The sequence below is a fragment of the Chiloscyllium plagiosum genome, unplaced genomic scaffold, assembly GCF_037043375.1.
Source record: "Chiloscyllium plagiosum isolate Xiang-an unplaced genomic scaffold, Cpla_swu_hap1 HiC_scaffold_20, whole genome shotgun sequence".
NCBI lineage: Eukaryota > Metazoa > Chordata > Chondrichthyes > Orectolobiformes > Hemiscylliidae > Chiloscyllium > Chiloscyllium plagiosum.
The window spans coordinates 22,661,286-22,684,625 of record NW_028270158.1 but is presented as its reverse complement, the minus strand read 5'-3'; the positions used below and the strand labels follow the sequence as shown (position 1 = coordinate 22,684,625).

General features: G+C 38.7%; 1 protein-coding gene across 2 annotated transcripts in view; it reads right to left on the bottom strand.

Annotated features, from left to right (window-relative positions):
- Window positions 1-5,992: 5,992 nt before the first annotated feature.
- The window catches only part of lmf1 (lipase maturation factor 1), a 607,840-nt gene continuing 590,492 nt past the window's right edge, over window positions 5,993-23,340 (bottom strand). For both annotated transcript variants that reach the window (XM_087997719.1, XM_087997718.1), the window contains 2 exons: window positions 18,708-18,820; window positions 5,993-7,486 (listed from right to left, as the gene is read on the bottom strand). In XM_087997719.1, coding sequence (XP_087853845.1) covers window positions 7,321-7,486; window positions 18,708-18,820 — 279 coding nt within the window. In that variant the 3' untranslated portion in view covers window positions 5,993-7,320. The remainder of the gene's footprint in view (window positions 7,487-18,707; window positions 18,821-23,340) is intronic.

Here is a 23,340-nt window from a genome sequence, read left to right as displayed (position 1 = left end):
AAAGAATGATATGCCTCAGGTAGTTACAAACACTTGGATAATTCCCACATAAACGTGGCATCGCTCATAATCTGTTTTTCCAACTTGGTCATCCGTTGTGTAAAATTACTCATTTCCCGTTCAATTGCTTCACCGCCTGAGTCACATTTACCAGCAGATATATTTCATTCAGGTTACCACTGACAAAGTATATGTTGACAAACCCATGTACCTGGGTCATTGTAGGCCTGATGGCACAGAATCCGCAGAAACGTTGTTCTCTGACTCTGGCACCACTTCAACAGCAACAATTAACCCACAATACCTCGCTTTTTCTGTCTTCGGGGTTCTGTTGTTTTCAACTGCATAACACACAGTAACCCAATCTCTGCTCCAATCTCCAACCTGTTTCCCTACCAGGATTCGTTAAATAGAAAACTGTCCCATTCAGCGAGAGCCTTGCCTGCTTTTGCTTTACATAAATTCCCAGTTTTCTCAACTGGCAAACAGAAAACATAGCCTGAAGCTCCCCACTGCAATTAATTTCCTATTTATCATATGGTTTTTAGTATTCCCATTCTGAACTCATTTCAAGGTGTCATAGGTATTTATTGGACTCTAACCATCAAAACGCAAGTAACTTATTTCAAAATACTGCCCAGAGCATTTTTAATTTTAAAGAGGCATCACACAATGGAAAATGCAGATACCCAAAATACATCTCACTACTCTGACTCAGACTGCAACCTGGCATTCTGAAACATGCTGAGATACTTTCTGATGTTAGGGTCACTGACTTTTGGAGTAACAATTGAGGGACACTTCATCAGAGAAGTGGGAATGGGGTTAGTATGAGCCAAATCCCTGAACTCAGCCCTGAGTACTATTGCTAAAGCTACCACATGACTGCAGACCATCCCACAGCTCTTTAAAGTGAGGCCTTACTCTGTTCTGTCACCAGTGGCCTGGGCCCCCAGTCACCATTGCTCCCAGTCAAACCAGTGCTGCATTCCCACCCCCAGAATGGACATGGGATGGGAATATAAATACTGCAACACTCTCAGAAAATCTGAGATGGTTGGTCACCCTGACTGTGTGAATGCATAATACAAATACAACTTTGATTTACAATGAAGTACATCAATGTACCCAGTAGAGGTTACCCAAAGATTTTCAAAAATGGTTCATTTGCAGGAAGTGGCTCCACACTGTCCTGTTATCAATCAAACTAGTTGTTATGTTCACTGCTGTGACTGTGATTACCATTGCTGCAAGTCTACCAAAACACCATGGTCAATGCCAAAAGTATTCACAAAGCAGCACAATTAAAGTCCATGAGATTATAATCACAAAACCTTTTCCATGACTCTGGCAACTGCTATTAAACAAAAAGAATAATGCTTCTCGAGAGATCCAACTGGGTCTGTGAGAGCCACATGACAACACACAGTGACATGGAGATTCAACAATCATTGGGTGCTGTGTCCTCCTCTAAGGCTGGTTCGTTTCCTATCTGCCCTGTCCAGCCCAGTATTCAGCTTCCATTCTCCATGCCTAGCTGTGCACAAAAATAAATTAAAGGCAAGCATGCACGTTGTCAGAGTGAAGCAGAAGCTAAAACAGTAGACCGCAATCATCAGGTGATAATTTTAAGAAAAGCTTGTTTTAGACTGCGTTAGAATTCCAATCCCAGTGTCAACTGAATCATTCGTGAAATTCAGGTCATTGATACAAACAAATGGCAACATCAGAATTTTCAACCCTCAAGAGAACTTGCTAATGTCAAACATACCATTCTTTTCTGTCTTTTATTATTACCATAGCTTGACAGTGGTTTAAATCGAAAGGCTTTACTCAAAGTTCTATAAACAATCTTTCCTCATTGATTTTAATGTTTAATGACACATGTATAAATGAATAATTATGATTGTTTACAATGGAGAAATACTTAACAACATTTAACTCAATTTATACTGAGTAGTCAATTTATATATTAACTATTAATAAGTTTACAAGATGTGGTGAGAAATGAAAATGGAGATGTACAGGCAGAAAAATGATGACTTACAGGTATATAGTGTCTTTCAGATCATCCCAAAGTGATTTAATGGTACCAGAGAGTAGGAACTGATGCCAGAAATAAACAGAAAGTTAGAGACAACAGGTTAGAGACAGTGAGAACAAGCCAGAAACTGAGAGAGAAAAGATGAGAGTCTCATAAGCAGCAGACCAAATAAAGCAGATTGCTTTATTTTATTGTATATGTTGTAGTTATTCTTTATAGTTTATATTAGCCTCCATTTTACCTGACAACCTGATCAATCAGTGATTATTCAACCTGATTATTCAGTTTTGGTTCCATTGTTTTTAAGCCATAAGTATAAACAGGTTAGACATTGGATGCAGCACATTTCACATTGTTGATGACATATCAACAAGTGAAGGAGTAACAATAATGATTTAACTGAGTTTATTTAGTTCAATGATCGCAGCTACTTACCTAAAAATAACAGTGTCAGCTTACATTGATTAATCATTCCAGTGGTAGGACATTATCTGGCTTTCTGCAGAGATCTGGTCAAATGGAAAGGAATTGGGAGTATATTGTCACACTCAGTTAGACTTTAGTAAGTTAAACTGTGCCTCCAACACTAGCCAAGAATGATGTAACAGCTCAAAAACATGAGTGAAATAGTGAGATAATGTGATAGACCCATGACAAAAACTCAATTTATGTGACTATTTGAATAATGCTATGGAGTAACTCCAAAAATTCCACAAGGGAGAGAAAACTGTTAGAATGGATTCAGATCAAGAGTCTTAAGATAATAAAGTGCCCAACAAACCAGTGACAGATGAATATCTTCTCCTGCCAAACAAAGCTCTAACTCACACCTCATAGGAATGTGGTTACACAATAGGAAACATGCGGGATGGAAACTTGGCATTTTGATATCTACTGGGCTGATGACAATCCAAGATGATGAATTGAAATGGATAGGTTCTGCGTGTTAACAAGGTGTAGGTAGCTTTAAATTGTGGTCAATCTTTAATGCACAAATTCCTCAATCCCACACTAAGATATATATGTGCAAATACTCTCTTGTATGATCTCATAAACCACATTCTCTCAACTAATTCACATTAACTTTTTTCCATCATTGCCATTAAACAATGCATGAATTTAGGACAGAACCATTCTGATCAGAGCTCATATTAAACAGAAACTGAGGAGCAGGTATAGCTCATTCAGCCCCTTGAGCCATCCATTATTCAATAAGATCATGGCTAACCTGGCTGTGGTTGTAACCCCACTGTCTTGTGTGCCCACCACAACTCTAAACTCACATGCCTGTCAAAAATCTATCCAACTCTGTCTTGAATAAATTCAATGATTTAGTCTCTACTGCTTTCCATGGAAGAGATTCCACAGCTTAGTAATCCTTTGAGAGAAAGGAAATTCTCCACATCACCATCTTAAAAAGGAGACCTCTGATTCTTAAATCGGATCTTCTGGTTCTGGTTTCCCCAAAAGTGGAAACATCCTCCTGATATTCAACTTGTCAAGTCCCCTCAGGGTTTCGTATGCTTCAATAAGGTCACCTTTCATTATTCTAAACTCCAGTGAGGATAAGTCCAACCTGATCAACCTTTCTTCATAAAACAAGGTCTTCTTTCACAAATGAATCAGGTGAACCTTCTTTGAACAGAATTCAAGCAGAGTTATATCTTTTTTTCAAATGAGACGACAAAAACTGCACAGTACAATTCATTTTCTAATTTAGTTTGTTTATATGGATTTAGAAAGTTGTGAAAGCATACTTCTGCCTTGAAACATTTATAAAATAATAGAGACCTACAGCATGGAGAAAGGCCATTCGGCCCTAACTGGTCCATGCTGACCAAAATGTCCAGCACGCTCACCCCACTTCCTGCACTTGGCCCACATCCATGTTTGTGTTCAAATGAAAAACATACTTTAAAGATAAAGTAAAACCTCTCATGGGCTTATATGGCAATACGCCTTTCAGCTCTTCAATAAGAGATTGTTTCTTCATTCAATTGGTCATGGCTGATCTGAAACTCAACTCCAATGGCTAGCTTTTGCTCTACATCCCTTACTTTACTTGTATAAAGAAAACTATTGATCCTAGTGGTGAGAAATACAATTGACCTGCATCTTCTCTGGAGTTTCACTTTTCTCACCATTTGTGTGAAGTGCTTCTTCATTTCAATCAGAATGACCTGGTTCTAATTTTATCACTGCCCATGTTCTGAATGTAGGTTTGCTCGCTGAGCTAGAAGGTTTGATTTCAGCTCAGCAAGCAATCCTAAATCCAGAACCTCAACCTGAGCTACAAATCTTCTCAAAACTCGCTAACTGCCTATGTATTTGCCTGTTAGAGGAAACACCCCACTAGATGAAATAGTTCTCCTCTATCTGTCCCGTTGAATTCTTTTATCATGTTAAATGCCTCAACTGGGTAACCATTTGAATATCGATACCTAAATGAATATAGACTAAATACTCATTTATCGCGAACTGTGAATAAGTTAGTTCACACCGATAAAAGGTAGCCTTATGGTGTATGGTCTTTTCATTAAGTGGTTATTACTTCCCTTTTCACCTGAGCACACACAGTCTCCTGATTCTACAAGCATAGTGGGGCAATGCAAACGCAACAGTGTCCTGAAATCCACTTTTATAATGTACAGAGAACTGGGCTTACCTTCCACATGAGAATAGAATAAAAATACATTCTGAACCAAGCTCATGGAGATGAATGAAACAACAGAATATTGAGCTGATTGGAGTACCAATCCAAATAGAAAAGATCACCATGAGAAGATCATCATCATTATGCCTGTAGTTTATTACAATAGGAGATTTGGCAGTTGAAATCATTGACCCATCTCTAGATGGCTTTGGAATTGAAATCAAGCCCATGTTAAAAGTAATCTTGGGCCCACACCCACCATTTACAGGTGAGACAGTGGAGGTGAATAATAAATGTGGAATGAGCTGACCCGGCCACCAGCTGTTGGCTATATACACCATGCCTAATTTTGTTTTCCATCAACCTTTATTCAATTTATTTCGCACTTCTGGTGCAGATCAATATCACTATCTGATGCTTCTCATTTTGATGACGTGTTATGAACTGACAGGGGAAGTTGGAAAAGTAGATGGAAACATGATTGGTATGTCAAGTGTCTAAGGACTTGTTATTCAACAGGCAAATAGAATTTTTACTGAAGACCTGTGGAAAAGGTTTTGTACATTGCAGAATACAAATGTATTCAGAAGATTAACATATCTTGATCATATGGCCAGTAAAGTCCATTTTGTTATTGGGTAAAATACCTGAGTCAATATTCCCCATTCTGAATACAGACAGTTTTATGTATTACACCCATGAATAAATATCAACAGGCCCAGAGACGTGGTAATAACACAGGCAAATGCAGAGTAGGTGAGGAAGTCGGAACTCCATGCTGATCTGGGAGGGTTTTCAGAGGAGCAGCAATTTTCTAATCAGTGCTTGGGGTGCACGACAGTTGCAGTACTCACTATCAGCAGTCAAAGCTATCACCCTATTCCAGTTATCAGCTCTCCTACTGCCATTTTGAAATAAGTAGGAGGGTGCAGTTCATAGTTTTATTGGTCATCATCACAGAGTCATAAAACATAGGAAGTCATCTTCTCAATGTGCTATGTCTTAATCGATATATTACCCGTCGATAGTTGCTCCTGTGAAGTGGTTAATACACTTAAGAAATAACAGGAAATGCGTGAATTGTTAGAAATTCTGAAAACAGCCTCCAACAATCTCAAACATAAGCAGAATCCATAGTGTGACTGGTAACATGCTCACAAAGGAACCACCTAACCCCTGAGGAAACAAGAGATTTTAGGATTTTTTTTTCCAGAATGAGCAAGATCCATTTGATAGAATGATTGATTCACACATAGAACAAAATTATTGAAATTACAGAAAGAAAAACTATTCAATTTCAATGGTCCCCATACTCAATTTAATGTTGCACATTTTTACAGCATCATTATGCACTTACAATCAAAACAGTTCAACACAATTCTGGGTTTAGCATTACTGCTGACAATAGTAGTAATTAAATGCTTAATGCTCCATCATTTTAAAAGGAGAAACCCCTTTTTAAAAACTTTCATTAAAATAACTGATAAGGCAGAAAGTGGCACACTGTTTGGTGGTGAAAATGTGTTGCTGGAAAAGCGCAGCAGGTCAGGAAGCATCCAAGGAACAGTAGAATCGACGTTTCGGGCATAAGCCCTTCTTCAGGAATGAAGAAACGTCGATTCTCCTGTTCCTTGGATGCTGCCTGACCTGCTGCGCTTTTCCAGCAACACATTTTCAGCTCTGATCTCCAGCATCTGCAGCCCTCACTTTCTCACACTGTTTGGTGGGCTTGGGAAGAGGCAAACTTGAGACTTGGGTCAGAAAGGAAACCAAGATGGAAAATGGGGAATACCAATCTCACCTAATCTAAAGGTCAAGCGGGGAATACCACAGACAAGCAGGTTCACCCAGGAAAAGGACAGATCAGTAGGCTGAACCTGAACCTGAACAGAGATGCAAGCCAAATGGGAAGACACAGACTGAAGTAGCTTAAGAAGGCAGCTTAGTACTAACTTCCATAGGACAAATAAGAATAGAAGGTAAATGATGACCCAGTCAGTGATGCCCACATTGTGTGAATGAATGAGGGAAAATCAGGTTAAATCAAGAATCTGAGAATGGGTGGACTGAGGTTCCTGTGACTCAAAAGCCCTGTGTTCCCTTAATTCTAACTGATTGGAGAATGGTGAAGTTATAACCCTCTTCAACCCCAACAGTGGGACAATGTAACGATCTTTCAGTACATTAGTCATTTTTCCACTACTACTGTCATCAATAATTTCCTCATCTTGCTTCATAACTAATCACTGAGGCAAGAGCTGCACATTATGAAACCAAATAATGGACTGAAATACACAGATACCCAGATAAAAATCACAAAACAAAATCTGCAAAAACATGGAAAATTTAGACACAATGAGAACTGAAAATTGGCCAGAAATTCATTCAAGATAACATCAACTGTTGAAATAGAGTCCGACATGAAAATATGATGTTTATTCCATAAGGTTTAAAATCAAATTAATTACATTTTTGATAATTATCAATCATGTTGATTCTGTGAAGTGTACATTATGCACTTCACAGTATGAGGTGAAATGTTTGCAGTCCTGAGGTACCATTAAGGTGATCTTTGCTGGAAGCTGGTAGTTCTCCCAGAGGAAACGTCCCACTTTGATAGGTCTCACTGAATTGGCCAGTCTCGTTCCTTAAAGTAATTCTTCAAACCTTTCAAATTGACAGGTGGGAAATACGGGCCAATCCGTTTCCGAATCCACCACTTCCCATCTGCTGCATGGTTGCCATTGGGCTGGCTGAATTTGTAGCGATAGTGTTCACCCCTTACCCACCTGCCAACAGAAGGTGGTATTATTATGGATAGATATTGGACCATCAGACCTTTAAACTTATTGTGCCATTCCATTCAATCATGGCTGTAATGGTCAACTTTGATTCTGTATGATTTAATAAGTTCACACAACAAAAATGTATCAATCTGAGTATTCAGTTTGCCCACCCAATTCCACCCAACCCAAACTCCTCAGACATTCTGTCCTCAGTCTCAACATGTAGGAGAGACTGTTCCAGGTTTCCACTACTCTGTGTGAAGAAGAGTCACTGCCTTTGATATCAAGGCTACATTTAACTGAGGAACTCAAGCAAAACCAGAGATTTACAAAAAATAAACACCTCTGCAGGAATTCCTCAGGGAAGTGTCCTTGGCCCAACTATCTCCAGCTGCTTCACCAATTACATTCCTTTCATTTTGAGATTAGAAGTGGGGATATTCGCTGATGACTGCACAATATTCAATACCATTTGCAACTCCTCAGATACTGAAGCAATCCATGCCCAAATGGACAATGTACAGGTTGGGCTGACAAGTACCAAGTAATATCCATTTCACACAAGTGTTGGCAATAACCATCTCCCACAAGACCTACTGTGGATGCCTGAAAACATGAATAGGAGCAAACCCATTCATTTAAATCCGAAAATTAGCTTCCCGACAGCCCCCGCTTCCTGGTTCTAGAAGGTTCCCTATAATATGTTCAGGCTGTGGTAAACCATGGGTAACAGAAACCATGGAAAACAATTCCGTGGATATGGAGGGGGGGGGGGGGGGGGAAGTTGGTCTGTAGTGCTATGACACACTTATGGAGCATGTTGGATTTGAACCTTGAACTCCTGACTCAGAGGCAGGAACATTACATTAGTGGTACAGTACCTAAACCAAAAAAAAACCTTCAGTCAGTGAAGGGCTCTCTCAATTACTACCTTACAACGATAGCCTGCATTTTTAGTCAAGTACTTGGAGTCGTCCTGAATCAAGTACGATTTGACTCAGTTGCGAGTGTTACTGACTGAGCTACAAGTAACACCAGAATCACAATGGTAGTGATCCTAAATTGAAGACGAGGAAACCTGCAAAAGCTCCCATTAGCAAGAATTATCTGTTGATCCCTGCCGTGCAATTGTAAAGGAAGGTCTGAGGTGAACTATGATGTATCTAATAGCCAATGAACAGCTAGAATTTGGTGGGTGGGACTCAAAATAGAAAATGGCAATCTGGGCTCTCCAGAGAGAGTCACTGTCTTCAAGTGGACAAAAAGAGGTTCAATTTAAAATAAGAACTAACAGGTTTTATCTCGTGGAAGAAAGTTTTACAAACTTTTGTAAAAACCTTTTAATCCACCTTTTTAACCATGAGGCTTACACTGCTCCCCCCACCACCAAACTACAAAAAAAAAGCACATGCTCCCAACTTCACAGGAAGATGTTAGTTCTTTAAAAATGGTGGTGCTTGAAAACGGCAAACCTCCTTTTCAAAAGGAAGTTCAAATTGTTGATTTCAATTCCAAAAGCACCACCATTGGGTGGTCTCTGCATACACAGATTAAAAAGGGAGATTAAAAAGGGAGCATAAGAGAGAAACTCTGAAGAGGTTAAAATAGCAGAAAGTTCATCGCCAAACTGTTTGGCACTGTACATGTAATCCTATAACTGCCTACGAAAAGGGGACTGCGGTTTTTAATCTTTTTTGAAGATTTGTTTAGAAAAAGGATTTGAATGTCAGCAATATTCTATCGTTATCATGGAGTAACCAGAAGTGAAGTAACACTTAATAAACAGAGTGTTTTATCTTCATTTTGTTATGACATGGTCAAATGCTGGGTTAATCTTTACTACAGTTCAGATAATTCCTACTGTGCACCTGGCAGTTTGCGCTCATTAAAACTCAGGCTCACGATCTGGTGATCAGAGTCAAAAATACCCTCCCCCTCCAATTAATATTCAAGTCCTGAGCAGTTTGTCAAACAAATCTATCTGCCATGACTGGAATATTTTAGGAGAGCAATTGACTGCCTAGTAACAATGATGTGTTCCCTCTCTGTCACAGAAAGGAGTCATAAGACACCTTGGCCTCGGCATCAGTTAGGCTATATCTGGATGGTGGGGGAAGGATAGTTCACTGATCTGCTTAGTTCAGTACAGGAATTAGACTGAAGACATTCATGGAGTTAGCTATTGGCTACAACATGTCATCTTCTTTGGAATAAGGATGACTTGAGTTCAGAGAATGGCAGGATGGAAGCAGAGAGAAAGACAGAGTGACAGACATGCAAACAGCATCTCTTATTAGCTCCATAATAGCAACATGATCATGGCGAGAAGAAATTATTGTTGTGCTATTGCTAAAGATTAATATTGGTGAGGACACCCGGGAGAATTCCCGTCACTCTTCATTGAAAAAGAGTTACTGGATCCTTTGCACTCGCTTGAGAGGGCAGATGGTGTTTTGATTTCATGTCTCATTCAGAAGATGGAATGCCCACTAATGCAACACTTGCTTAGTTTTGCACTGAGGGATCGGTTAGGGCTATATGCTCCTGTCTCTGGAATGGGACGTGACCCTTTAATCTTCTGATCAAGAGGAGTGAATGCCACCTACAGAGTCAGAGATTTCAATGAACAATGATAACAACAATGTTCATGTTGCTTTGCCAGAAAATTCCAGATTTCAACTCAGCAACAACAGTGAGCAAATGCACTGAACCCATAGATCTGCATCCAAAAGCAGTTATTATTAAGTCCAGTAATGTCAGAGCTACAATTTGGGAAGAGAACTTGAATTTATTGGCAATTATTTCATTTCTGAGTCAGATATGATTCATTTCATTTAAAAACATGTGAGTGTTCCAACCCAGGGGGTACATTATATCTAGCGATGATTCATGATAAAGCCACAGCAATCTGTTATTCCAAATGTACTCCTGATTTACATTTTGTTCTTTAATAAATGAGAAAAATACGCATTCATCCAAATACCTGCACAATTCCAGCACTTACGTTTCATGGTTATCTTAATCCAAGTCTTGAAAAGTGGGTCACTTATTGTGACTCTGCCTAACATTAAAGCCTCCAGCAACATTAACTCTCCCACAGTGGCACTTAATTGCCCTTGGAGAGAGTGCAGCACATACTAACCAGAATTACACCATGACTAAAAGGCCAAGCTATTAAATCAGGTTGCTAGATTGAATTTGTATTCCTTCAAGTAAAGATTGATGGGTGAGTTATTTTCTTTATTCTTTCATGAGATGTGGGCATCCCTGGCAAGGCTACAATTTGTTTCTAATCCCCAATTACCTTTGAACTGAATGACTTACTGGGCCATTTCAAGGACAGCTAAGAATTAACCACATTTCTGTTTGGTTTGGATATATATGCAGGTTATATCATATAAGGACAACACCTTTGCTAAAGAATGCCCGTGAACCAAATGATTTTTAACAACAGTTAATGATTGTTGTCAGCAATCATCATTATTGAGACCAACTTAATTTTTTGGACTTATTAATTGAGTTGAAATTCCATTAGCTGCCATGGTGAAGTTTGAATCCATGCCCCTAAAGCATTAGTCCAGACCTCTGGATTGCCAGTTCCATGACTTTATGACTAACCACTACCTACTCTACTGAGGTAATGAAAATTATTAAAGGAGCTGATATGAATAGAAAGAAACTATTTGCACTGTTTGGAGAATCCAGAACAAGATGGCACAAGCTTAATATTGGATCTAGTTTATACAGGAGTAGTTTCTGATGAAAAGCTTATGCTTGAAACGTCGACTCTCCTGCTCCTCGGATGCTGCCTGACTGGCTGGGCTTTTCCAATGCCATTTTTTGACCCTGATCTCCAGCATCTGAAGTCCTTACTTTCTCCTGACACAGGAGTAATGTCAAATAAGCACTTCAAACAAAGCTTGGAGGAAACTTGGAAGACTCTCCCAAAAAGCTGTCAAGGTTGGAGTTCAGAAGAAAACTTTAAAAATGAGATTGTTAGTTGTTCATTCAGAAAGGATTTTAAGGGTTACAGAGCTAAGGCAGATTATTAGAGTTAAGACTGGCCACAAATGGATTGAATGTCAAACCAGTTTGAGGAGCTGAGTGGCATATTCCTAACCTCTTGCCAGGAATTTCCTGGTGGAAAGGTGTGGATAGATAATACCCCTCCTTTTCAAGAAAGAATTAGGTATATTTCTTAGGGCTAAAGTGATCAGAAGGTACGGAGAGAAAGCAGGAACAGGGTACTGAGTTAAATGCTAAACAAAAAAAAAACAAAGAAATGTGGATGCTGGAAATCAGAAATGCTAACAAAAGTTGCTGGAAAACCTTAGGTTTGGCAGCATCTGTGGAGAAAAAAAAAGCAGAGTTAACTGAAGTTCTGAAGAAAGGTCACGGGACCTGAAACGTTAACTCTGCTTTCTCCTCACCGATGCTGCCAGACCTGCTGGGTTTCTCCAGCAATTTCCGCTTTTGGTTCAGATATCCAGCACCCACAGTTCTCTGTTTTTTTTTCCCATCACAATCTTATTTGATTCCATTAGATCACTTTTTATTCTTATAAATCCTCCTATGTAAAGCTGTTTAACTTCTCTTCCTAAGTCGTATGAAAAGTCTCACCGAGGCCCAGTTCACCTGATTGATAAACACTTCAAAATATTTATGCTTTTTAAAGTATAGATATTTTATCTGACTGACTAAAAGTCTAATCTGGATTGGAGTTATTCATTTCACAGGACCCAGACTAGTTAATGTCTGAATGTTGTTGGGTGTGTTTATTCTACTTTGAGAACTTCGGTCCATAGTAAATAATGGTCTTTTTTGTATTCGTTCTCAGCTGCAGAAAAACTAACCTACATCTATGTTCCATTCTCCTTGCAATGAACACCAATATTGCATTAGCCTTCTAATAACTTGCTGTACCAGTATATTAATTTTCATGATTTTTATTGTGACCACTTACATTTCCGATTTCTTATCTTCATTCTATTTGATTTGACATATCGCTCTTTCCAGCTCAAGTAATTTCTCAGCGACTGTCTTAATTAACTGAGCCACCCCACATCTTTTCCTAGCTTCTGATCTTTTCAAAATGTCAAATACCCTTCAATAATTGTCTTCATCACTTGGCAACTATGTCCCTGAAATGGCCATCAAGTTACATGATTTATTTCTGCTTCTAATATTAATGTATCCAGTTTATTATGAATGTTGCTCACTTTCAGATACATAGCCTTCAATTCTATCCTTTTAACCATGTTTGTAGTTCTTGGCCTTATCTACTGGTGCACTCCTAAATTTCAACTCTCTGTGCTTTCTTACTATATTCTGGTTATCCTGACCCAAATCACTAATTGCTGTATTACTTTACTGCTTATCTTTGATTCACTCCATTTTCTCTCACATGATCCCTCCCCTTTCACCCAACATAGAGTTATGGAGTCATACATCATGGACAAAAACCCTTTGGTCTAATTCGTCCATGCCGACCAGGTTTCCCAAACTAAACTAGCCCCTTTTCCCTGTGTTTGGACCATATCTCTCTAAACCTTTCCTATTCATATACTGTCCAAATGTCTTTTAAATGTTGTAACTGTACCTACATTTACCATTTCCTTTGGCATTTCATTCCATATATGCAACACCCTCTGCATGAAAACATTACTCCTCAGGTTCCTTTTAAATCTTTTCCCTCTCACCTTAAATATATGCCGTATAGTTTTGAACTCACCTACCCTTGGGAAAAAAAAACCCTTTGCTACTCACTTTAGCTATGCCTGTCATGATTTTATAAGCCTCTATAAGGTCAGCCCTCAAGCTCCTACACTCCAGGGAAGAGAAAGTCTGGACCTATTCAGTCTCTCCTTATAACTCAAACCCTTGAGTCCTTGCAATTTTTTTTCTGCACCCTTTCCAATTTAATAATATCTTCCAAAACAGGGTGACTAGAACTACATGCAGTTCTCCAAAGGTGGCCTCACCAATGTTCGTCACAACCTCAACATGACGTCCTAACTCCTCTACTCAGAGCTCTGATCAATGAAGGCAAGCATTCCAAATGTCTTCTGCACCATCCTATGACGCCACTTTCAAGGAACTATGTACCTAAACCCCTAGGTGTCTCTGTTTGACAACACTCCCCAGGATCCTACCATTAACTGTGTAAGTCCTGCCCTGATTTGTCTTATCAAAACTTATTTAAATTAAACTACATCTGCCACTCCTCAGCCCATTGAGCCAGCTGACCACGATCCCACTGTACTCTTAGATAATCTTCTTCACTGTCCACTATACCACCAATTTTGGTGTCATCTGTAAACGTACTGACCATGCTTCTGATATTCTCATCCAAATCATTTATATAAATGTCAAGTAACAGAGAACCCAGCACTGATCATTGCAGAACAGCCCTCTCTGTTGCCCCAATTATACAATATGCCAAAACAGTGGCACCAACACGGCTCAGATGAAATTTGTCCCAATGGTACTGTTTTCACTTTCCCCAGTAATGGTGCCAATGGCACAAGAATCACAATCAATCTATAAAATACATAATCACTTCTTCCATCTTATTTACCCTATGCAATTTACTTGTGGCTCAGGTAATAATCCAGAGATTATTCCCTTTGAGGCTGTGCTTACTAATTTAGTCTATATCTGTTCACAATTCTGAAGTAGAATAAACAGAACCTCTTTCTTTGTGCAATCAACATCTTCGGTACACACATGGATCAATGACAACTGGACCTTTTACATTCCACTACAAGTTCTTTTGAACCCAGAGTCCACGCCATGATTCCTAGCCCTTGGACAGGTAATACAGCCAGCAACCTTGGATTATTGCTTATGGCTTCAGAGTACAGTGGCTATATTGTCCCCTGATGCCATAACATGCAGATTTGATCCCCCAATCTCAAAGGCTTCTTGCACAACAATGCCACAGTCTGTTCACTCACATCTCGCAGCCCTCACTCTCAGCGATAGAACTGCAAGAATCTCAGGCCTCTTGGATAAATAAAAGAGGTGATGCTCATCCATTTCTACCTGTCATACCCTCTCAAGCCTGACCATGACCACAGCAGATGACACTGCCCTAATGGGTGTGATGCTTGCTGGAACAAAATATCCAGATAACATTCCCTCTTCCTACTACATCGGTTGGCTGACGCTGAGCTACACATGCATGTATGAATCAGAAGTAGCAATATTGAGCCTGCTCTACTATTCAATAAGATCTTGGCTGATTTGATTATAACCATAAATCCCTATTACAGCCTATCCTTAATCATTTTTTAACCCCTTAACACGAATCCGTCTACTTCCATCTTAAAAATATTCAAGGTCTCTGCTTCCACCACCTTTTCAGGTAGAGAGTTCCAAAGACTCTCAGCCTTCTGAGAGAAAAAAAATCACATAATCTCTGCCTTAAATGGATGGCCACATATTTTAAAGTCCTAGGTTCTCCCATCTAAAGCTCTTGAGCAGCAAACACTTACTGTAGATGTGGTTGCCTTGGATCATAGTGGCATCCATCAGCTTTTGCATACTGTAGCTGCACCATATAACCTGCCTTGCCATCTTTGTTATTTTATATATTTAATACTGCTAACAAACCTTATCTCACCAATAAAACCTCCCAATTAATTACTTAAATAATTAACTAATTAAACCATCATTACTATTAATTTCTGTAAGTTTTTTTAAAGATAAATGATTGTTTAAAGTGAATATAAATTCCAATGTTTAACTGCCAATGTAAAATTTTAGTTCACACAGAAATCATTCCAGTAACTATGCTGATGTGCCTTACAGCAAGGTACTAGAAGGCTGCATGTGACCAGGGAACTGTCTTTTAATAACAGTTAGCATCTTCAAGGGAGGATAAGAGTTAAATCAAATCAACCAGAATATCATTTTCATGATAGACTGTAAGTTTTGGAAGGGTCAAGTTATATCTATGCTTCAGGTCTTTAAAGAATAGAATTAAGCGCTTGCACACTGACTTTGCACTGTTGTTACAAACAGAGCCTTCAATAAGTTTAAGACACTTTCACTAACATAAGATCAGATCAGTAACAATCTTGTTTTACCTGAACAGAGATTAATTACTGACCAACAGTGGGTTGGGTACAGTTTTAAAAGCAACACTGATCATATTTGCTTCAAATATATTAGTTTCTTTTGAGAATAATGGCATAAAACATGGGCAGAAATTGTTACAAAAAGCAAGATCAGTCCTGGTCAGCCAATTACTTTGAGGGGAAAAAAAAAGACAAAAAAAAATGCAATATACACTAAAAACCACACGGCTATATTCGTAATGTTATGCTTAGCACTTAAGACTCCTGACAGCTGGAATTAATTCCAGAGGGGAGCAGCTGCTCCTAAGCAACAGCTGGGAGGTTTTGGAGGGAAAACGTAATCATGTCTTGTGTCAGGATTAATGGTCTGACAGTCCAGCAGGGAGTTGGGCATCCAAGAGCAAAATTGAGCAAAGCAGGGGTTTTGCATCTCTTATTCTTTGTGTAGTCACTGTAAATTATTTACCTCCTGTAAAGTTTTCCTCTCTTTTCTCTCCAGTGCCTGGCTTGCGATCACTGCATTTGTATAAACACAACCATTGGTTTAGGTTCCTTTCATTATATTTATTCCAGTTTTGTGTTAGTTTGTGTTTAAAAAGGTAGAAAAATGCCTCTTCAAAATTTAGATTACAATTTTAATTTTCTGAAGGTTTCTTCTGTTTGGTTATTGTATTTGTTCATTTTCTTTCCTGTCAGTTTCCCCTGCATCCTGGCTGAAAACAGGAAAAAGCTATTGAGACTTCGAAATAATGAAATGTATACCAGTAATGCTAAGTTAATGCTTCCTAAACCTTTTCTCCTAATGTGACTGCATTGTAATGCCTCAGGCATTGTGAGACTCCTGAGTGAAACTGGAAGGTGTAGGGTTGAGTGTGTTCAGACTGGGGTACAAGGGGGTATTCATTGATGGGGATGGGGAGGGGGGGGGGGGGTGGCGCCATTGAGAGTTATTCAGTGGAGGGGGTCAGGGTTGCAATGAAAAAGCATGAGACATACTGATTTACAGGCAATGGTTACAGCAGCAATCAGATCTCAGTGAATAAGTAATTAAGCTGCATCCACCAACAAAAAAAAAGCTAAAAGGGCTTTGCAGCTGTCCAAACTCAACCTGACCTCCCGAGCTGCCATTACTGCTCATGACCCCAAAATCTTGTCCTACAGGGGTCATGACCCATATTTTGGGTATCCCTGTGTTAAGCGATAAGTACAAACAGAAAGAAAGAAACAATGAACACATGTTTATATAGCAACTATCATGATCTTGAAAATTTCCTAAGCATGTTGGATCTAATGTAGGAAACATGGCAGCCAATTTGCACATACACCCCTGTATTAAGTTTCCATGAACAATAAAAATATAAATATAAATAACCTGATATGTTTTTATTTGAAAATGTTGGCTGAGGAATGAATATGGAGCTAAAATCTTTCACAGTTGATTGAGAAGATAGACAGAGCCCCTCAGCTAACTTCTCAATCAAAAGATTGATCGTGCAGCCCCACATCCTTCTTCCTGCACTGAACTACGAGTGACAGCCTAGGTTTCATAATGGAATTTGACCCTAAAACTTCTGAATCAGTCAAAATCACTATGCTAAAGCTGAATGTTAAGTTGAACTAAGGATGGTAATGTGGAGCATGTCAGAGTTGAGTGTGCACAATAGATAAAAAAGCCAGTGTTGTACATATAGAACTGTGAAAGGGTTCAGAAAACATTTACAGGGGTGTTGCCAGGGTTGAACCGAAGAGACTGTTTCCATGCTGTATGTCTCTATGATCAAATGACCAGAAGACTATGGAAACTTGCTTCTCATTTTTCTTTGTCTGCACTATCTCTCTATCATCAATTGTTCTTCCTCTAGCACAACTCACACCTATTGCTTTCAGTGGGGATCAAATACTTGAAAAGATTGCTTAATAGGTATCAGGAATTAGCTACCTAGGTCAGAGTTGCACGCAACGCAGACTAGCTGAGGCTAGCTACCTCAATACAGATCAACTGGCCTTCGGCCTATATCTCTCTAACTGCGTTAACTGGCTGAGCCACTGGGGAGCTGCCAGTTCACTCGACAATAATCAGCACATACTGTACTTGATGTCAGTCCATTCATACGTCAATGACTTCAAAAAGTTATTTACTGCTTGTACATGGGGCAGCACAATAGTGGCATACGTTTGGTTACATATTAGGAGGCTAAATCTGCCAATTTTTGTTACTTTGAAGTTATTATTTATTCCAAGTGCTTATCCATAGATCACCATAATTTATTTACAGACAGAAATTCACTCCAAAGTTAATGCCTCTATTAAACTGGCAGAAGGAGTAATTTGACACAGTAACCACTTGCGTTTATACAGTGCCTTAAAGTAGCAAAACAACCTAAGGCACAGACACAACTCACAAGCATGTTAAGCAATCATATGCTAACATGACTAACAGTTGTTCCTAGGCTATGTACAAAATAAACAGGCATTGTGCTTACAGTAGTTTTGTTGGTGCCTAACTTGTCTGGTACTGAAACTTATTTTCTTTAATGGAAAATGAATGCCTCAAAAGTAAATATCATACGGTATTCAAGCCTTTATTTATATGCTACATAATGTTTGCCAAACAGCGTCACCAGCACAACAGGCTCCCCTTGGGATATCTTTTACTGGTTTTCGTTTGACCAGTCTGATCAGAGATCAGATATTTATGCCCATTCTCTGCTCCCTATTTGCTTATTTGATAAATACGCAGCAGACCCTGTAAATAATGGAGCAGAAAAAGTTCTGACTGATAACAAAATTTATGGCTATATTTTTCCATGGTAGATGATGTAATAATTAACTATTAAAATATCACAATTGATCTGCAAAGCATCAACTGACATTTGATATGTTTGTGAACCTGTGTTGTAATGTCATAATCCTGGAAATCCATCGCCTTTTATCACACGGATTGCAGTGGTTTAAGAAGCCAGCATTTTATCAAAGGTTAAATGAGATAGCAATGACTCCAGTAACACCCAACTCTTGAGAATTAATTAAGAAAAGACCACATGGGATTCTTATTGACTGAAACTAAGTGAGGACTTCAGCTGAATACCTTACGCAATTCAACTCAAACAACTGCCAAATAAATCAAGGTTAAGACTACTTACCGTGGTGCTCCTTGATTCTGAAATGGGTTGTGTGCTATTAGTGACAATACAAGGCTATCATTCATCAGCAGTCTTCCTGCCAAGTGGATTAACCATTCATTTTGTTCATAGGTCTGGAAAAAGAAACAAAACAAAACAAAAATTATTACCACACACCTTTCCAAAGATTGCAAAGCTTCAAGTTTGAGCCCAGGTTGTGCTGCTTTTAGTCAGGCCAAGAGTTGGAGAATTACTGAGTGGAACAAAAGGGGGCTTTCAGTCTGGTTTGTCCTCCCGATGGCTATTGCTGGCATAAAGGCAAAAGTACACTTTTGTGGTATTGAGTGACAGCACCAGACGATGTCAAGTAACCTGATGTCCAGGCTTATGTATAAAAAAAGGTGCTAGAACACAATTTAAAGCACCTGACATCGGGAAAGGATAACATCACAATCATGGCATCAAATAGGCTTCACGACTATCAGGTGTTTGCATGAGTCTGAAGTCTTGTATTTCCCTTCAACAGCCCTTTTTTTCAATCTCTCAGTCTGTTCACAGTCTTCGGTGTTGCGTTTATCATACAATATTATTGTGTGACTGTTTTGTCTGTTTGCAGTCTATGATAACATTGCAAACGTGTTCCTTTACATAATGTCTCTGACTTCACTGCAAATAGCAAATGCAACGGTTTTATTTCTTTATATTTTTACGTGTTTACGGGATTCAGGCAATACCAGCACTTATTGCCCATCCTTAAATGCCATTCAGAAGATGGTGGTGAGCGACCTTCTTGAAGTGGTGCAGTCCATGTGGCATAGGCACATGCATTTGTTGAAGGGATTCCTATTTGGGCAGGAGTCCCAGAATTTTGAACCAGCAGTAATGAAGGAAGAGAGCAATGATGATATATTTCTAAGGTGGCATGAAACTTGGAGGGAGACTTGAAAGTGATAATATTCCTGCTTCTCTTGTTCTTCTAGGTGGTGGAAGTCATGGATTTAGAATGCCCTGTCAAAGGAGCTTTGGTGAGTTGTTGCGCTGCAGTGTTATACATTGCTGCCACCGAATGTCGCACTGTCTGCAAACATTGATTTTGTTTCTGTCTCCATAGCTGCTGCCAGACCTGATGAGTTCCTCCAGTACTTTGTGTTTATTTCAGATCACCAGCTTCCACAGAGCTTTGATACATCAGACCAAGGATTCAATGGTCATGAAAACAATGTCAGCTTTAACTGCCTTGAGAAAGAAGATTTGCTATGCCATGTCTTGGAAGGTGACCACAAAGGCAATGGAACAAATTTTTATTTAAATAAGATGAAGCATTTTAAGAAGCTACCAAAAATAGATGTGAACACCAAATTATTACAGGTATTTGCTTAATACAGCTTAACCATACCGATGCTGTTAAGATGGACTGTTTAATGGAAATCGTGACATCCTGGGAGACAAACATTAATAACTAACTTACCAACTAACTTAGTGCACAGTAAAGTACTTAAAATGCTAAATGAAATATTTTGGATGATGTTTGTGAAAACACATTACTATGGTGATGAATTTTCGTTCTGTAGGGACACTGTGTTACAATTTTGACATTTATAAGGTTGTCATGTTTTGGAATTGCGTTGTTAATTTATAATGAGGAGGAGCTGGTGTTGGACTGGGGTAGACAACGTTAAAAATCACACAAAACTAAGTTATAGTCCAACAGGTTTATTTGGAAGAACCAAAACCTGCAACCCATTCTAAAAGATGAAAGACTTAACAATAATCCAGGTTTGTTCAATTTATCATTTCAACTTCATGACACTGTAATCTGTTGCTATATATTCTGTGTCTTATGGTCTTATTCTCCACAACCACCTCATGAAGGAGCAGCACTCTGAAAGCTATTGCTTCTAAATAAACCTGTTGGACTATAACCTGGTGCTGTGTCAGTTTTAAAGTTCTAAAGCTGGAAATAAAGGAAACTTAATTGCTATGCAAACAGAAAGTGCTGGAAAAACTCAGCAGGTGTGGGAGGATATGTGGACAAAGAAACAGAGATAACTTTTCAAATCCAATATGACTTCTTCAGTTCTCCCTGCAGTATTTAGCTCATGTTCAGGAATTTAATTGACAGCTCGTTTAGAGAAGGGCATTGTCTTTAAGCTAAAGTGAGGAGGGTTACTTGACCTATTTTGCAGTTTGATTATTACAGATTAAAGGGTCCAGATTATTTCATGAGGAAAAGGATGCAGGGTATTTACACTTGGGAGACAATGACAGCATCTTAAGTGCCGACAGTGATTTTCCAAAGCCCTGGAAACATGTTGAGAATATTATATTGAAAACAGTTATACCTTAAACTGTTAATTTACTTCCAAGAGCCCTGCGGTCTCAAGGAGAGCAAATTATCATGCCTGCCTGGGTATAAGCACATGTAATTCATGTTCCCAAGGAGCCAAGTTTTGTAAGGGGGAGTGGCTAATGTATCCATGAATACGTTGGATAAGATTAGACTGCAAGGATCTAGGGTAGAGAGAGAACAGCATCAGGCTAAAAGTTTCTGTTCTCACTGCAGAAAATCTGGGTAGGAGATCACACTTGGTTTGGAAACTACAAATTCATTAGCTATTAAAAGGAGGCCCGATGATTTGCCGAATGTTAGCTAGAGGGAGAGAGGGAGGGAGAGAGAGAGAGAGAGAAAGAGAAAGAGAGAGATAGACATCTTTGCACCATGAAGAGTTAAAAGTTTCCAGATTTGCAAAGAAAAAGACCAAAAGAAAACCTTTCGGAGTAAGAATCATTTCAGCTAGTTCTGGGAGAATTGTATAACTATTCAAGGGACAGTCAATCACATAGTTAAATGTAGGCTTTTTCAGTTGTGTCAAAAATTCTGCTCTGTCAGTTAAAGTATATAGGCTTAACAAATAGTGCTTGACCAATAGTGCTTTGTCTATTTGTTACAGTAAATTAGGAACTTTTAAAACATGAAACCTTGTGTCATCTGTTCAGTTATTGACTGACAGAACAAATTTCTTCTGTAAGTTATCAGACTCTTCAGGGATCATTAAAAGAGCAAAACAAATCATACAAAAACTGCTATGAAGAATGATAAAGATCTGGCAGTGAGAACAAGGCACAAGCCCAAACTCTGCATTCATTCAATCATCCTATATTTTATACCACCACGTGATGAGCTTTTCTACCTTCTAAATGATGAAATCTTTGCCAGCCATTTTTAAACTATAGTTACACCTGTAAAAACTGGATTAATGTCCAGCATATCAGTGATACAAGGACCTGATCTACAAGTAAATGGTCTGGTTTTCTAATGGATTGCATGGGAATTTCCACAACTAGGAAAGAAAGCAAATGAGAGAAAACAGAATAAGATATGGATAAAATAGCACAGAAGTTTTGATTACAAGTGATAAATTGCAAAGAAGAAAGAAAGCTAAGGCTGTCAATTCTCCAGGATTGTACTGGAATCAGCAGAAATTAGTCACTGCTTAGAATAAGGTATGTCAAGAGCAACAGAAAAAATAGAAATAAACATGGATTTTTTCAACTTTCTTTAAATAAAAAGTTCTAAAGGTGGAAATAAAGGAAACTTAATTGCTATGTAAACAGAAAGTGATGGAAAAACTCAGCAGGTGTGGACAAAGAAACAGAGATAACTTTTCAAATCCAATATGACTTCTTCAGTTCTCCAGCATCTGCAGTATTTAGCTCATGTTCAGGAATTTAATTGACAACTCGTTTAGAGAAGAGCATAGTCACTTTCCGATGGTTGTAGGAAGGCAGTAGAGGAAGAGAATCAGAATGTGAACAACCAAAGGAAAGAGCTTTGGAGTAGGGCCACCACCACAATTGATGTGTTGACAGCCAATGAACAGGAGCATGCAGGATGCCATACAGTGGGACCACAAGGATTAAGTCCAATAAGAGTTGGTATCCAGAGTGAAAATTGAGAAAATCATCATTGACACTTAATGGTTAATATCTATTTTAAGTTTTAGCTGAAGTTCTTTGTGATTTGCAGCAGAGTTACAAACATGTCCTTTGTATGTTAGGAGACAATACAATGCCAGATTTAAGCAATCTAGGTTCACAGATCAATTGTTATTCAACCTTACTGGGACAGTTTTCATGAAGTCATTGAGAATGGATTAAATTATGACTGAAATGTTTGTTGACCAGTCTGTTGGATGTATTAAGTGGTTTGATTTAAGGAAATTTTCCAAAACACAGAAAAAGGAACATTGCTGTTTGCAAGACGCTGGCAAATCTTTGAAAATGGCTCATGCAAGGACACAGACATGGAGAAATTGCAAGTGTCATGATCAAAAAATTCTTTCAACAATTCAGAACCTTCTAGTAATACTGATTACACACAAACAGCATCATTTAGTGATTTGAAACAACAAAATTAAACATGTAAAAACAGTGGGAGCTGTAGTTAAGTGGTACTGGTCATTTCTACATGTGTACTGCTTAGATTCAGTCTCCAGCACCTCCAACTCTATAAATATATTTAGGCCCAGACAGACTGATGATAATAGCATGCCTTGATTGGTTCTATGTTTATATGGTAATGAAACATACTATGATGTAGTTTAGTCATATCAACATCATGACTTTATCAGTCTGTTAAGTGCCTAGAGAATGA